The sequence below is a fragment of the Gossypium hirsutum genome, chromosome D12 (genome assembly GCF_007990345.1).
Source record: "Gossypium hirsutum isolate 1008001.06 chromosome D12, Gossypium_hirsutum_v2.1, whole genome shotgun sequence".
In the NCBI taxonomy this organism is placed as follows: Eukaryota; Viridiplantae; Streptophyta; class Magnoliopsida; order Malvales; family Malvaceae; genus Gossypium; species Gossypium hirsutum.
In genome coordinates this window covers 50,719,813-50,734,799 of record NC_053448.1, presented here as the reverse complement: position 1 = coordinate 50,734,799, position 14,987 = coordinate 50,719,813, and the positions used below count along the sequence as shown (strand labels likewise).

At 30.9% G+C, this 14,987-nt stretch overlaps 1 protein-coding gene and 1 long non-coding RNA gene across 2 annotated transcripts; one reads left to right on the top strand and one right to left on the bottom strand.

The window, feature by feature from the left end:
* Positions 1–4,010: 4,010 nt before the first annotated feature.
* On the bottom strand, positions 4,011–6,850 carry LOC107940652 (uncharacterized). The gene is made up of 4 exons (XR_001695492.2): positions 6,783–6,850; positions 6,222–6,307; positions 5,597–5,673; positions 4,011–4,181 (listed from the first exon to the last, which is right to left on the bottom strand). It is a non-coding gene; the product is annotated as an uncharacterized lncRNA (long non-coding RNA).
* A 5,081-nt stretch (positions 6,851–11,931) lies between these two features.
* Positions 11,932–13,602, top strand: LOC107940649 (ribonuclease 1). Its single transcript, XM_016874083.2, has 4 exons — positions 11,932–12,216; positions 12,311–12,469; positions 12,950–13,148; positions 13,239–13,602. The coding sequence occupies exons 1-4, from the start codon at positions 12,115–12,117 to the stop codon at positions 13,463–13,465; spliced, it is 687 nt and encodes a 228-aa protein (XP_016729572.1). The 5' UTR covers positions 11,932–12,114; the 3' UTR covers positions 13,466–13,602.
* The last annotated feature ends 1,385 nt before the right edge of the window (positions 13,603–14,987 follow it).

Below are 14,987 nucleotides of genomic sequence, written 5' to 3'. Positions count from 1 at the left end.
AATAATATAAATAGTAGATATAAATAAAATTATTACTATTTATGTTTAGTGAATTTTTTTTTGGATAATTTTGATTTTTTATTTGAGGGTAAAGGGTGAGAAGTAAAAGTTTAGGGGGAAAATAAAAAAGTTTTGGAGAATAAAAGTTTGAGGGAAAGTAAATAGGGGGAGTAAAATTTTGGAGGAAAAATATTTAAAAAAAAATTGAAGGGGGGAGGGTTTGGGGTAGATGGGAGGTGGGATTGGAAAGAAATAAAAGTTTTAGGGGAAAAGTGGGAAGGAGTAAAAATTTTGAGAGAAAATAAAAGGTTTTAGGGGTTTTGGGAGTAAAATTTTGAGAAAAAATAAATAGGAGAGTAAAATTTTGGTGGGAAATGGATTTTGGGTAGATTGGGGGGTTGGGAGGGGAGTAAAAGTTTTGGGGGGAAAGTGGGAAGGAGTAAAAGTTTTGAGGGAAAAGTAAAAAGGTTTAGGAGTTTGGAGTAAAAATGTAAAATATTATAATTTGATATTCGAATTATTCGAATTATTCGAGTTATTCGAGTTATTCGAATTTGAAAACTCAACTCGATTCGAACTCGAAATTCGAAAAAAAAATCGAGTTGATTCGAATAACTCGATTAACTCGAATAACTCAATTTGTTTAACTCGAAATTAGAATTTTTTTTCGATTTTTTCGAGTCAAATCGAGTTTTTCTCACCCCTACCCGTGTGGCCGGTCGTGTGAGGAGACACGTCCGTGTCTTAAGTCGTGTGGGCATTTGATATGATGCACACGGTCGTGTCCCAGCCTGTGTCCTTAACCGTGTAATTCTCTGACTTGGGTCACACGGCCAACCACACGCCCGTGTGCTAGGCCGTGTGTAAAAACCTGGGTATTCTGTTTTGAAATTCAAGGTGCAGGGGACACACGGGCAAACTATACGCCCATGTGCCAGGCCGTGCGTCACACACGGCTGAGACACACACCGGTGTGAACAAAAATAGGCTATTTTAAGGCCACTTTTCTCACCCATTTTGACATTAATCTGTACTCAACATTCACATACACCAATATATCCCAACCAAGCAATCAATACAAGCTAAAACATGTTCTCAACATAACATAACATCACAATATTTTATTTACTTATACCTACCTATTTAACTCATTTGATTTATCAAATTCTACTACTAATTACATACATTCAAACATTTAATATTCACAACCACAATTCAATCTATTCCATTGCCAAACCAACCCTATACATGACATATAAACCAAAATTTACATTGCAAAAACTACTGGAATAAACTGGATAGTGTAGCTTGATGTGTTGATCCAATCTTCCGACTACACGTTAATCTACAAGAACATTATAACACGAGTAAGCTTAATGAAGCTTAGTAAGTTTAATAGGTTAAACATTGATCTTACCGAACATAATATAATATAATAAATTAAATTGTAAATAAATCATACATTTTCCCTGTCAAATACAATATAATCAATAAACACACTTCCTTCAGATCAATATCAATAATAATATATAAATCTTTCAATTCAATCACATAAGTCTCTTACCATTTCTTATTGAATCGAAGAACGACTTACGGATATGAGTACATCGTTCTTTTTGTTTTGTGCCATAGTCCAACTATGGTCTTACACATACATTGCCATGGTCTTACATTTTTAGTGACATAACTCAGTTATGGTCTTATCATCAGAATGCTATAGTCCAGCTATGGTCTTACACATGTATTTATACTACCATGGTCCAACCATGGTCTTACGTTCAATGTGCCATAACCCAATTATGGTCTTTTCATTAAAACGCCATAGCCCAACTATGATCTTACATTTAAACATTGCCATGGTCCAACCATGGTTTTATCCTTCAATTCATTCATTGCCACGGAATGATCGTACTCAATCCTGCGTTCTACTCGTTTTAAACATTCAATTCAATTTTCATACTTTTACAATAATCTTAATTTCAACAAAAAAATATGAATAAATATATTATATCATTCCTAAATTAACAAATAATCATGAAATTTCAACCATATGAACTTACCTGGGTTGGATTGTAAAATTGGTAGTAGTTCAGAGATTACTCGGCTAATTTCTTTTTTTCTCGTTGACCTACGAGCTCTTGATCTAGAATGTAAAATTTTTCATTCATTAGCATATATTTCAATTTCAGTCCACTTCACAATTTATAACCTTCAAATTTCAAAATTACACAATTACCCCAACTTTTACAATTTTTACAATTTAGTCCTTCACCAATTAACTCATCAAATGAGCAAAATTTTCTTAAATAACACTCTATCTAAATATTATAAGCTAGTACACAGCCTTTAATAAACAAAATTTAATACCAAACCCTAATATTTAATCTTTTTCACAATTTGGTCCGAAAATAAATTTCTATCGAAATTACTTGATAAAATCTTTATATAAAAAATTAAAACTTCAAATCCATGTTAATTCATATAAACATCCAGCACTCATCAATGGTAACTTTCAAAATTACCCATAGAATAAAAAACTAATGAATTAAATATTTGGACCTAATTGTAAAAGTCTTAAAAACACAAAAATTATAAGAAAAGAGCAAGAATTGAACTCACATGATGCAAAAATATGAAAAAACAGTTTAGAGGACCTTCAATGGCGTTTTTGGACCAAAAATTAGAAGAAGAATAGCCTAGAAAAGTTTAGAATTCAATTTATTTAAGTTAATTTCACAAAATTTACAATTTTACCCTTTAATCACATGATTTTTGTTTTCTTTTCTGCTTATGCCGCCTCATGCCTTTATGTTAGGCATAATTGCTCCTTAAGTCCTCCTTTGTTCATTAATTAAGTCATTCAATCACTATTTCTTTAATTAGCAAGTTTTGCACCTTTTTCAATTTAGTTCTTTTTAGTTAATTAACTATCGAAACGTTAAAATTTTCTAACAAAACTTTAATACTACCTTAATGACACTTCGTAAATATTTATAAAAATATTTACAGCTCGATTTATAAAATCGAGGTCTCGATACCTCGTTTTCAAAACCAATTCATCTATCAAATATTTCTAAAGCATAATTCACTAATTCATAAGCCTTCCTAAATTCATAATCGACTCATAAATACTATATAATAAAATTTACGAGCTCAGTTGTCGGATTTAGTGGTCTCGAACCATTGTTTCCAACACCACTGAAAATTGGACTGTTACACGAACATTTTATAACATTTAATAAACATATCAAAACCCAATCATAAAATACGCATATTGTCTCTTGTATGAACCCTCGAGGCCCAATATATGCCTTAGAAGTGAATCGGGACTAAACCAGATACTCAGGGAATTTTTTGCAAAATCTCAAAAATTTTCTTAAGTACAAAGAACACACGCCTGTTTGGACGGCCGTGTGGGCATACGATGTGAGGCACATGGCCGTGTCCCAGCCCATGTCCATACCCGTGTAACTTTCTGACTTGGGTCACACGGTCAAGCCACACGCCCGTGTGCTAGGCCGTGTGTAAGGTGTAGGGGTCACACAGCCAAGCCGCACGCCCGTATGCTAGGCCGTGTGCAAAAACCTAGGCATTTTGTTTCGAAATTTTAAGATGCAGGGGACACATGGCCAGACCACACACCCATGTGCTAGGCCGTGTGTCACACACAACTGAGACACACGCTCGTGTCTCTACCCGAGTGGACGAAAATAGGCTCTTTTAAGGCCACATTTCTCACACAATCTTGATATTAACCTATGCACAACCATTTCCACACTCACAAATCACAACAAGACCTTCAATTCAAGCCAATATCAAGTTTTTATAACTAACATATCATCACATATATTAAAATATCTTAACTTACCAAGTTAACTTCTTACACCTATGTGCATATTTTACTAAATTCAATAGTTCAAACCATGTCTCAATATTCCTATTAATTAACCATCATCTAAACATTTCAAGGATACTTCATAGAAGATTAGTCCATACTCATATAAGTTGATTTGAAATATAAACAAAATATAACTCTTAATATTTACACAAACCAACTTTACTTAAAACCATTACAACCCTATACATGTCATATAAACCAAAATATACATTGCAAAAACTACCGGATAAAGTTGAGTAGTGAGGCTTGATGTGTTGATCCGATCTCCCGACCTCACGTTAATCTACAAGGACAATAAACAACACGAGTAAGCTTAATGAAGCTTAGTAAGTTCGATAGGTTAAACATAGATCTTATTGAACTTGATATAATAAATTTAATAGTAAATTAATTATACATTCTCCTGAATCGGAGAACGGCTTACAGATATGAGTACATCGTATTCAGAAGCCCGAAAGCTGCACTAAAGCATATAAGTGCTAACAGAAAGCATAAAGGGTTTAACGGAAGCTCATAGGAGTTGAACGAAAACCCATCAGGGTTAAACAAAAACTCATATGAGCTAATAGAAACTCGTGAGAGCTAAACGGAAAGTAAACACGAAAGTTTGCAACTAATGCTGAACCTCGATTTACTTGGGTACATTTGCCGTCAATTCATCCTTTGCATTTTACCGTCAATTCATCCTTTGCCACAAACAATTGTACTCAATCCCGCGTTCCACTCATTTTGAACATTCAATTCAATTTCTTATTTTTAACAATAATCTTATTTTCAACAATAAATATGACTAAATACATAATACCATTCATTAATTTAATAAATAAACATTAAAGTTTAACCATACGAACTGTAACACCCCTAACCCGTATCCGTCATCAGATTAGGGTTACGAAGCATTACTAAATATCAAAATCTCATACTTAACAAAATGAACCAAATACCATAGCTGTATATAAATATGTGTAATGTGTATGTATATATATATTTAAACCCTAATTTATCTCACCTAATGATCAAAACAATTTATTCGTTAAAACATAGGTCATTAACAGTCCACACCAAATATCAATCATGCTTTACTAATTAAATTACATTTCCAAATCATGTTTCGAATTTCAACCCTTTCATTACCATTTAACTAATCAAAATTTTATATCATTCAAATACTTAAAACATTTTTAAACATTTATCAGTACATATCATATACCGAGCAAATATCAAAACATCTATTTGTATACATTTATTTCATTAACAAATTACTAACTATGCAACATAATACAAACATAAGTAACCTATCCTGTTTTGGACAGCATTTATACATCAAATTGGACAACATTAATATGCTCAAAATGGACAACATTATAACATATAAAAACAACCACATTTGAATATCATAGTAATATGCGAAATAACCACATTTTAATGTCTTTGAAACACATTTGTAGCATGACTTAATATTCATATCCGAACATTAAGAAGCGAAATCGGCAAACTTATTTGGACATACTTAGTATCACACAATTATATACTATATAACATACTTAAAAAATGAGCTCAATACATGGCATAATATCCACAAACATTAACAGTATTATTAAGCCATTTTTGTATGGCTATATATACACTAATCAAAATGTACCATATTGAAATTAGCCTATACATGCCATAAGTCGAAAGTAGAAATTTATAAGGTACCGAAATAGTGATTGATAGTGTGACAATGTTCCTGAACAATTCCCGAACTCGAGCTAGCTTTCAAAATCTATATAACACTGGAAAAACAAACATGATAAGCTACAAAGCTTAGTAAGTTCGTACTAAATATACTCAACAGTTCATAAAACACAAATCAGTAATTTGAACAATTAATGTATAACTCATGATAATATCAAACCTTTCATAAGCTTATTCATATACTTATGTGCAAAATCTTACCCTTTTCTATTTGAACTTCCTACTTACTTGTATATACCTATACAAATTCATAACGAACTTAAACCTTCTCGTAACATTATCGAACACTCAATGTTTCGTACACTAATTGCCATTGTATAGCCGAAGCTATTATAATCTCGCACACTAAGTGCCTTACATAGCCGAAACTATCTCATTCTCGTACACTAAGTGCCATATATAGCCGAAGCTATTTCAAATCGCACACTAAGTGCCATAAATAGCCGAAGTTATCTCAAATTTCATACTAAGTGCTAAACATAGCCGATTTATCGTTAAACGTGATCGTATTCTCGTGTATACAATTTATGCAATAACAAAGCATTAAAAGCATAATTGTAACAATGTTTAACGCGTACGAACTTACCTGGAATGCTAAGACGGCGAATCGAGTCGTTTAGTCGATAACTTTAGTTTTTCCCCGATCTAGGTCCGAATTCCACTTTTCTTGATCTATATAATATCAAATTTAGCTTATTAAATCATTACTATGTTCAATTTAATCCAAAACACACATTTGGGCATGTTTACACTTTTGCCCCCAAAATTTCACATTTTTATAATTTAGTCCCTATTTCAAAATAACAGAAAATATACAAAATTTCAATATACTCATGCTTGGCCGAATCTTCCCTATGTCCATAGCAATCCATAAATTCTATTTAGTTCACATCTTAACTCCTCAATTTACAATTTTTACAATTTAATCCTTAATAAATATTTTTATCAAAAATCACTTAATAAAACATAATAATCTAATATCAAATATTTATTTTTCATCATCAAACATCAAAAAGCTTGAATATTCATCAATGAAATTTCACAAAATCATAAAAAAATTCGAAAATTAAAACACGGGCTAGCTAGTATACGAAGCAACGATCTCAAAAACGTAAAAATCATAAAAAAAATCAAGCTCAAAACATACCCTAATCAGGCATACAAGATTGCCGAATGCAAAAACTCCAAAAATGGCTTCCCAAGCTTTTACTTTCGGTTCAAAATGATGAAAGAAAGATGACAACCTAATTTGTTTTATTTTAATTTAACTTTAATTACCTTTTTACTATTTTAACCTTTTAAAACATTAATAATTACACAAATGCCAAGCCATTAAAATCCACTATCTCCTTTATGGTCTAATCACATAATAAGGACCTCACATTTAATTAATCATAGCAAATAAATAATTAAACAATTAGTGTGCCACTTTTACATTTTACGCGATTTAGTCCTTTTATCAAATTAACTAACCAGTTGGTAAAATTAAATCACGAAATTTTCACACATATCAAATAACATGTTGTAAATACAAAAAATAATATTAAAATAATTTTAATTCTTCAAGTTTGTGGTTTCGAAATCATTGTCCTGATTTAGCTTAAACCGGGCTGTTACACGAACTTACCTGGGTTGAATTGTAAGATTTGTAGTAGTTCATGGACTATTCTGCTAATTTTCCTTTTTCACGATTATTTACGGGCTCTTGATCTAAAATATAAATTTATCCATTAATTAGCATATATTTTAGTTTCAATTCATTTCTAAATTAATACCCCTTAATTTTTGAATTTACACAATTACCCCAACTTTCACCACTTTTGCAATTTAGTCCCTCACTAATTAGTCTACCAAATGAGCTAATTTTTCTCAATTGATAATTTGTCTAAATATTCTAGGCATTAAACATCTCTTGATATTCAAAATTTCAATATCAAATCCTAATATTTAATCTTTTCACAATTTGGTCCTAAAATCAATACCTATCAAAATCACTTGATAAAATCATCATATAACAAAATTAACGCTTGAATTCCATCTTATTTCATCAAAAAAATCCAGCACCCATCAACGGTAACTTTCAAAATTTCCAATAAAATCAAAAACTAATAAAATAGATAGTTGGACCTAATTGTAAAAGTCTTAAAAATACAAAAACTTCAAGAAAAAACAAGAATTGAACTTACATGATAAAAATAAATATAAAAATCAGCTTCAAGGTTCCCCTATGACGTTTTTGGACTGAAAATTTGGTGAAGAAATGTCTAGAATTCAATTTGGTCATTGTTTTATTTTATTAATTTTCACCAAATGACCATTTTACCTCTAACTCATCTTATTTTGTTTCTTTCCTGTGCTTATGCCGCCTCAGCCATCCTCCTTGGGCTAATTTTCTTTTTAGGTCCTCCTTATTTATCATTTAAGCCAATTACCTTTTCTTTAGTTAGCAAGTTTTGCACAATTTTCAATTTAGTCCTTTTTATTTAATTAACTATCAAAACGTTAAAATTTTCTAACGAAACTTTAATAATACCTTAATGACACTTTGTAAATATTTATAGAAATATTTACGGCTCGGTTTATAGAATCGAGGTCTCGATACCTCATTTTCGAAACCAATTAACCTAATAATTCATTCTAAAACACAATTCACTATTTCAAAAGTCTTTCTAAAATCACATTTGACTCATAAATACTAAATAATAAAATTTACGAGCTTACTCATCAAATTTGGTGGTCTCGAACCACTGTTTCCGACGCCATTAAAAATCAGGTTGTTACACTTGATCTAGCTTTTTTTAAAAGTTCCATGAAAATAAAATATCTATGTTCATTAAGGATGAAGGTGAAGGTTTTTGGGTATTTGAGAGGGTTTGAGTTTGAGGAAATCTCTACCCATATTCTCATATATTATTTATTTATTTAAAATAATTATTTTTGCATCCTATCAACTCTTTTTTTTTGTGGGAAATCTTGTGTTACATGGTTATTAGTTAAAGAGGGTGGTGAATCTTCTAAAGTTAAGGGTAAAGGCAAAGTGGAGAGCTAGGCAAGAAACTTTGTTGGTGTTCTTCCATTAAGGTGGTACCCTCTAACTCTTCTATGCTTCTTGATAAGTCATAAATATGATGCTTGAGTGATAATGCATGCATGTTATATGTCTTTGGGTGGAAATCATGTTTGGATGATTTAAAATGTCGCTAAAAACTTAGATGTGAAATCTACCATAAACAAATTATTACATGAACAGTAAGTTTAAAAATTCGCCATAAATTCTGTAAAAATAATTAAGAAGTAATCTATACATCATTGTAACCGTGAGTCAGTCTAGTTTCGTTTAGAACAAACAAAGATTAATTTTGATTTGTATTTTAAAAGATATTAATTTTTAAGTGTTGAAAGGTCATAAAAATCTAGCAGTAGAATTTTTATAAAACAGATTTAGCAATGAATTTGAAAAATTACCAACCAAAAATTTCATAAGATAAAATAGGAAGTGAGTCTTATATCTCTATAATCGTACAGAAGTCTAGTTTTGTTTAAAACAAACGATGCTCGATTTAGAATTATATATTAAGAGTTATTAATTTTTGAATGAGAAAAGGTCAGAATGTCAAGGTAGCATACTGTCACATCTCATTAGTTAATATTTTAGTTGGAATGATAAGCAAGTTGAAACGAGTATGAGACTCAAATGTCATGGTTGTATATTTGTGATTATATGTTTGATGCTTTGTTTGTGCTCAACCTTTGGGCTCTAACCTAACTAGCGGCCATGAGTGGCGTGGGACTATCCGGATACCAGATTATTTGAGTAGTATGTGCAATCTAACAAGTTTGGCAAGTTTGATATGCAAGTGATTTGGTTATGTAGATTTAGTGACTCGTGATTTAATTATTTGATACTCATGTCATGTTTCTATGTATACATTTAATTTGCATGCTTATATTTATGAATTGCTTGAAGTATGGTAGATTTGTTGTGTGCCATTGAGCCTGTAAAGCTCAGCCTTCAAATTGTCTTAATGTTCAGATTTGTAGACTTTTGTTCTTGTCCGAGGAATATCACCGATAAGAGACTCCTAGTATCACGTATTCAGAGTACAGTACCTTATCTATTAGTGGGCATTGTATTCCTAAGGCCTTACTTGTATTTTTTTGTAGGTCTGTAACTCATTTATCATTTTTGTTATTTTGACTATTTTGCTATACGATGATATTGGAGCTTCACATGTTTTGTATAACTACTTTTATTACTATTTTTAGTATAACTATGTATGGTATTTTCTCTTGTATAAAATGTATTTCAATGTTTAAAATTATTTGAAAATTTTGTTGGGTTGCTCTGGTGACCTAATGTAGCACCTTAGTATTCGAGTACTCCGTATTCGGGATTAGGGTGTTACAGTGAATCTTATGAAACTAAGGATAAAATCATAAAGAGTGAAAAATTATTTATTTATCATTGATTGATAAATGAGCATCTGTAGAATAGTTAAATTACTATAGATAGGACTAAATTATAAAGAGTGTAAAATTTGATATTTGAAATAAATATTGTGATTAAAGGTTTAAACGAAATGAAAAGTGACATTAAAGTGTTATAAAAATAAATTTTGTTTTTTTCATGAATTTAGGGATTAAATTGTAAAGTTTCCAAAAATTACTAAGCGTGCTAAAATAGTGAAATAAATATTTAAGTAAAGTGTTTTATGAAAGTGAATTAAAATTTAAAGTGTAAAGTATTGTAAATATGTGATATGTTAATGTTCACGTGAATTAATATATGAAGTGAAGATATAGTGCATGTTGTTATGTAATTCAAAATGAATAAGTAATGTGATACGAAGTGATATATGTGATATATCAAATATATTATATGAAAGTGAATATGTAAATTGAAAATATTATGTATATGCATATGTGATTTAAAATGAATGAATAAAATGTTATGTAAATAAATATCTTAGTGAGCTTAGAGGTGTTGGGGGTTCGAATGGGAACCGGGTTGGTATTGTAAGAGTTTGGAGGGAATTCAGAAGAGAAATGACTATGTGAATCAAGTTCCCAGGGTAGTAACTCATGACACGTTGGCCTTTGGTACAGCACAAGAAACAAAACATTCTTTTGTGAGACAATACTTTCGTTGAGATTCAATCAATTACTGGATGACTGTTTGAAAATTTCACCCAAATAATAATGATAAGATTGTTTGGAGGAGTTGATTAATACTAACAAACTCGACAGCAATAGTAAAGAGAAAAGAAACTTAAAATAATAATAATAAAACGTGGACTTTATATCAATTGAATTTCCAATCACCAAAGTGCAGAGATGCTCTGTATTTTTTCTGAAAACTGAAAAGACACCTGTCTACTTCACATGGGTTAGAGTGGAATTCTTAAATCCGTGAATGTGTGAAGGCATTTGCAGATACAGCTGCACATTAAATAAAAAACATCATACTTTCAACTCTCAACCAATCATTAATTGGCACTTCCGATGTACAAAAAATATGGTCGATTCCCATTACCTGCTTTGCCATCTGCTCCCAAGTGTCACCATCTCACTTTCTTAAATTTTGATTTCCGATTTGTTAAATTAATAATGTTGATTTTGCTTCTAATTTTTCATCTTGTACTTAATTTTAGAAGTGTGATTTTTGTTTATTCCTCTGTTTTATTAATCACCACTATGCTGATGGACGTGGGATAGGAGGTAACATTGAAGATGTGATGTAGAGTAAGTAAAATTTTGGGCTATCTATGATGGTATTTGAGTAGCTTGGGATGATGGGATAGAGTTATTATTGAAACGGACTGAATTCTAGCTATCAAGGGGATTCAAGGAGATATCAAAAGTCAACAGAATAGAGATTTGATTTTAAGAATTTAAGAATTATGCAAATTTGATTGGCATGTGAAAATTAAAAATATACTAAAATATGTAAATTTTGCTCTTCATATTCTAGTCGAATTGATAAATGAACTACCCGTTGAAAATTAAGCCAATACAAAAATTAAATAGACGGCTCTTGATGCCAAGTCTTACTGATATTAGTATTATTTTGTAATTAATACTCTTTTATATTTTGTCAAAAGAAAAGTTAATCTTATTCATATAATTTTAACCATTCAACTCAATAGTAAGATTGATGGATAAAAACATCCATCTCAACATTAAATGTTTGAATATTGCTGTGCTGTCCAAATCAATGAGTCAATATATATATATATATATATAGCAGAAAACAAAAAAAGGAAGTAAAATGTCTAACCGGATTCATACCATAAAATGAAAAGGCTTAGTATGAACATGAAAATGAGCGGACAAACGTTACATGATATACAGATTTTGTAACTAACAAAGGATCTGTTCAGGATATCCGCCTCCTGATTCCATACCTTAAACCTTCCATTTAACCTTATAAAACCCGTTTAATCATTCTCAACTCTTCCAACATTATCAAGTAAAACACAATGGAGTCCAAGTGTTTACTTCTTATCTATCTTCTGGTTTTGCAGTCTCTGGCACTTCTCTGTGCTTCCCAGGATTTTGATTTTTTCTACTTTGTTCAACAAGTGAGTTGTTTGATTGTTAAGAAACAAGGATTTTTCCTCCTCTTTTTTCTTTTTTGGATTCTATTGTTTTTCATTTGTTTTTATGTACTTGCAGTGGCCAGGGGCTTACTGTGACTCAGACAAGAACAGTTGTTGTTACCCTACAACAGGGAAGCCTGCTGCTGATTTTAGCATTCATGGACTTTGGCCTAATTACAATGATGGGTCATACCCTCAAAATTGTGATTCTAACAACCCCTTTGACGCATCTAAGGTATAATCTTCATCTTATTATTATTGTTCTTCCTAGTGGAAATTTAAATAGCAGTCACAATATGAAATTACAAAACAGGCTGATAAATTGATTGTAATTTTTTAAAGTAATAATATATTAACCCTTCTTGGTCTTGGGAATCTTTCCCTTGCTCATCTTCCTATATATTACCATCTTTTTCTTAATTTTTAGCAACTTCTGTTGCTACAACTTTTCAAGTATTCTTGTCTTACACATATTTGGTCATAAAAATGGAGGTATAGTGTTAAATATATAGAAAAATTGATTCATAGGCATGTTCTTGCCCTTAGCCAAATGGTATAATTCTTATTTTAGGCCTTCCAAAACGTAAAACATTAAATTTAAACATGAAAATATTCAAATTTTGGCCCTTCAAAAAATAAATAATTTAATTTAAATATTTTTAGTTTTAGCTCCCTGAAATTTTATAATTTCATCTTGGCTCCTGTTGACACGTAGATTTCAGACCTCATCAGTAACATGAGAAAGAACTGGCCATCATTGTCTTGTCCAAGCAACGATGGGGAAAGCTTTTGGTCACATGAATGGGAGAAACATGGTACCTGTTCCGAGTCTGTCTTTGATCAACATAGCTACTTCGAAACTACACTCGGCTTAAAGCAACAAGCCAATCTCCTTAGAGCTCTTAAAGCTGCTGGTAATCCATAAAAACTCAAAACTTCCTATTCATATTAGCTTTATTTGCTGCAGTATTTGTTACAATAAAAAAAAATTCTGGGTATTGCAGGAATCGAGCCAGATGGAAGTAGTTACAGTTTGGAGAACATTAAAGATGCTATAAAAGAAGGAAGTGGGTATACACCTTGGATAGAGTGCAATGAAGATTCATCAGGGAACAGCCAACTTTACCAGGTGTATCTATGCCTAGACAAATCAGGGTCCAACCTCATTGAATGCCCCGTTTTTCCTAAAGGGAAGAGATGTGGGTCTGAGATTGAATTTCCTAACTTTTAGACTCTGTTATATTTGGGTTTCCAGCATTTTTATTTCTCATGTCGTGATATAGGTTCAGGGCTTGTTGTCTTTGTATTTTATGGTTGGAATGACTCATCACCCAAATGCCAGTTCAATGAAAAGAATAGTGTTTGTTATTTATGCGTTATAAAGTGTATTACGCAATCCAGATAAGCCAAAAGTAAAGTGAAAAGCATGATTATCATTTAAATGGTTGACCAAACTGTAAGCAAAGGTTTAAGGTTTTTAGAGCTTAAATTCTGGGTAATTGTTGTTGGAGGGTTGCTTTCTCGGTCTAATTCCAAGCAATGGTTTTCTTGAACCCAAATGTTCAATTTCATCATCAAGTTTTCCAAGACGATGCATTTGCTACGAGATAAAAGTATAACATAAGCGTAAATTGTACTGTAGTTTACTCCTACTTCTAGACAAATAATTTTAATTTTTAAATGTAATTTTAAGAATTATAAAAATTCAATAATTTTTTTTACACATTTTCTTCCTTCTAAATCGATTTTCCTTCTAAATTTTAGGATATAAACTAATAAAAATGTCAGCTTCCATTATTAAGCATATATAATAAAAGACAAATTAATGTATTGTGATGTTTATTTTTGGTAGAAAATAATAGCATTAAGCAAGTATATCAAAATCAATTAAGTCCATGTAGAGAGAGCATTATTCGACAACAAAATCTTCTGAATTGATAATGGGGCTCTCGAAATAAAAATAAATTCAAGGGACTATTAGACTCATACTTGGCCATTCGATCAACAACTGTATTTTGGTTCCTTGGAGTGTGATGAATCCATATCCTCCAATCTCTGTTGATGAAGCTGTGAATTAAACATAGCTCAGCTAAGCTACTCTTTACCGTGCAGCCCACCAGTAAACACTCAACAAACAATGCATTATCGCATTCAATAATTATTATTTATACAATATTAAGTTTTGTTTTGCGTAATATTAATATTCTTCTTTTCTTTTTACGAAATATACCTCAATATAAAACTATGAATTTTAAAATTACTAATTAAGCTAAATAACTAAATTTAACGATTATATTTTATTTTTTAATGTAATTATAAAAAATAAGTTGAAAATATTAAAGATTGATTTAAAAATATATAAATTTTGGATCAATTGATACGATTCGGTATATACCGATACAATATTAATCGAAATAGATTAAAATACACTAAAATTTCAATTAGAATGAAATTTAAATTATTTGGTGCTTAAACAATACATACCAACGGGTACATACTTGTAAGGTTAAGGGCAAAGATAGAAGTAGGAAGTAGTTTTGCCCCCTCCGAGTAGAGAATTGTTATATAATTCCTTCAAATTTTATAAAATTACGAATTAATATAATAATTTAATCCTTCAAATTTAATATTAGTTTTACTCTTAAAACAAAATTTTTTTGCCTTTACTCTTGTGTATGATATCAACTACCATGAGTAAAAAACTTCCTCATATTGAATACCTTCTTTTGATTTGCCTGCCACCCTTTTTAGTC